Raw genomic sequence first — 1,999 nt, 5'->3', positions numbered from 1 at the left:
AGAGAGAGAGATGGGGGAGGGGAGGGAGGGATGAGGGGAGAGAGAGGGGAAAAGCTGCTTACTTTAAGCGATAGTAAACATTTGCAGGAAGCTGAGCTCATCAGATATTAATGCAAAGCTTACTGATACTGGTGTTATATTTCAACTTCCAACTTCCAACGTTTGAATCGATACCAAAAGAAAGTTCGTTTTGAAAGGGAACTGAAGCGGAGACAAACGAAAGTCGGAAAATGTTGAAAGATGTACAAAATATTATAAAGAAAGAAAACCATTTAACATTTCCTGCTCTGGGCTCTCTTCTCTGATCCAGTTCATGACGCTCTGTACAGAGACTAGAGACATTGAGAAGATACTACGCTACCTAACACTTAAAGAGTTCTATCTGCTCAGTACCTAATTTAGAAAAAATAAATTTGACGTTAAAAAAAATTGAATTTCACAATATATCGAATGCAGTTCTTTGAATATCTTGATAGCAACTCCGAATAATCTTACGATTATGAAAGAGAAGGAACATTTAGTTTCTGACCTCGTGGTCTTAGTAACTCAAAGCGGCCAAAAATATCAGATAGAACTTTGTCATTCTGAAACTGAAAACAAACGCGTTTGTTTATTAGGCGACCGAGTCGGGCGACCGGCTCGACCGGCCGATTCCATCGGTAGTGGGCACCCCGTTTGAGGTAGAGACTAGCCTATGCCCTATGTATACTTTAAAAGTTTCTTTGATTTTATCAACCCAGTTTTCAAGTCATGTTCCGATGATTCTCTTCTCGCAGGAACCCCGTTGGACCTTCCGGTCACAGCAGGTAGCGGTCAAAGATGGCTGGAGAGGTAACGGAAGCGGAGGCCGAAGAAGAACTAGAGGCGGAAGACGAACAATTTGTTTATCAGCAATCTGACGGCGTCATTCTGAGGATCGAAATGGAAGGAGAAAACAGACACCGAGACAACAAACGCGGTATTCCCAGACCCGTCAACGACAAGACCAGGCTGAGGGCAACGATACCCACGAGTCAGACCAGGGCTCCCGCGGTCGGGGCTAGCTCAAAGCCCAATGCTCACGTCAATCCAGGATTCGAAAACGACGAAGTTTTTGCTGCAGAAAATGAGAGGAGAGACTCGTTCGGTATGTCGCCATCCAGAAATCTGCAGCAAAGGAACCGGGGAAGCGGCGGGAAAGGATCCAATGTGTTGCCCCAATACACGCAATATCGTAGCGTGGAGAGTGAGGATGGGGGGTATATTAATCAGACCCAAAGTCTGCACCAAAGACCAACAGCTAAACCAAGAAACCAGGCCAGTAACTCGAAAAGAGATATGCTTCACTCAAGGGACAAGCGGATCGACGACCCGGAAGGGGATCTCATACCCATGAGGGAGATTCATCCAAAGTCGGAAGCTAAGTCAGCCAAAGAAAATGTTTACCACGAGCCAGACTCCCCGAGAGGGAGAAAGCTGCCAGACTTGCACGGCCACCAATCCAAACTTCCGTTTGTAGTGAAAGTGGATCAAGTGCAGTCTGTACCCCCGAGAAAACAACCACAGCCGCCCCCTCCCCGCCTACGTCACCAAAACGACGTGGAAGACAACGACTACGGGAGTTTGCGACCGGCCATCAGAAGTCTTTCCAGAATGCCCCCGTCTCTCGAGGAAGATTCCTACTTGAAACTGCCCTCCGTTGTTTCCGTTTCCAGATCTCAGTCGCTCAGATCGCCGACCGATCGCGACCCGAGGAAAGCGAAACCCCGGAAGTTGCTCCGGGACTTGAGTTTTTCAGACGCAGACGCCAAGACTGTGCGGAATTATGGGGAGTTGTCGGGGGCGAGCGCTCTGCCGCGGAGAAAACCCATACGGAGGTCAGCGGTCAAGGAAGAGGAGGAGCCTGAGGGGGAGGAGGGTAAGAAGAAGAAGAGTATGTCTGTTGTATCATCATCATCGTCATCATCGTCATCATCGTCATCATCATCATCATCATCATCATCATCATCATCATCATCAT

The 1,999-nt window shown here is 47.8% G+C and overlaps 1 protein-coding gene across 1 annotated transcript in view; it reads left to right on the top strand.

Moving 5' to 3' along the window:
• Nucleotides 1-776: 776 nt before the first annotated feature.
• The window catches only part of LOC101862831, a gene marked incomplete at its 5' end in the record, with an annotated part of 9,641 nt that continues 8,418 nt past the window's right edge, over nucleotides 777-1,999 (top strand). The window contains 1 exon segment of the mRNA XM_013087731.1: nucleotides 777-1,897. Coding sequence (XP_012943185.1) covers nucleotides 820-1,897 — 1,078 coding nt within the window.

Source organism: Aplysia californica, unplaced genomic scaffold, assembly GCF_000002075.1.
Source record: "Aplysia californica isolate F4 #8 unplaced genomic scaffold, AplCal3.0 scaffold00630, whole genome shotgun sequence".
Lineage (NCBI taxonomy): Eukaryota > Metazoa > Mollusca > Gastropoda > Aplysiida > Aplysiidae > Aplysia > Aplysia californica.
This window is presented reverse-complemented; position numbering and strand designations above follow the sequence as displayed.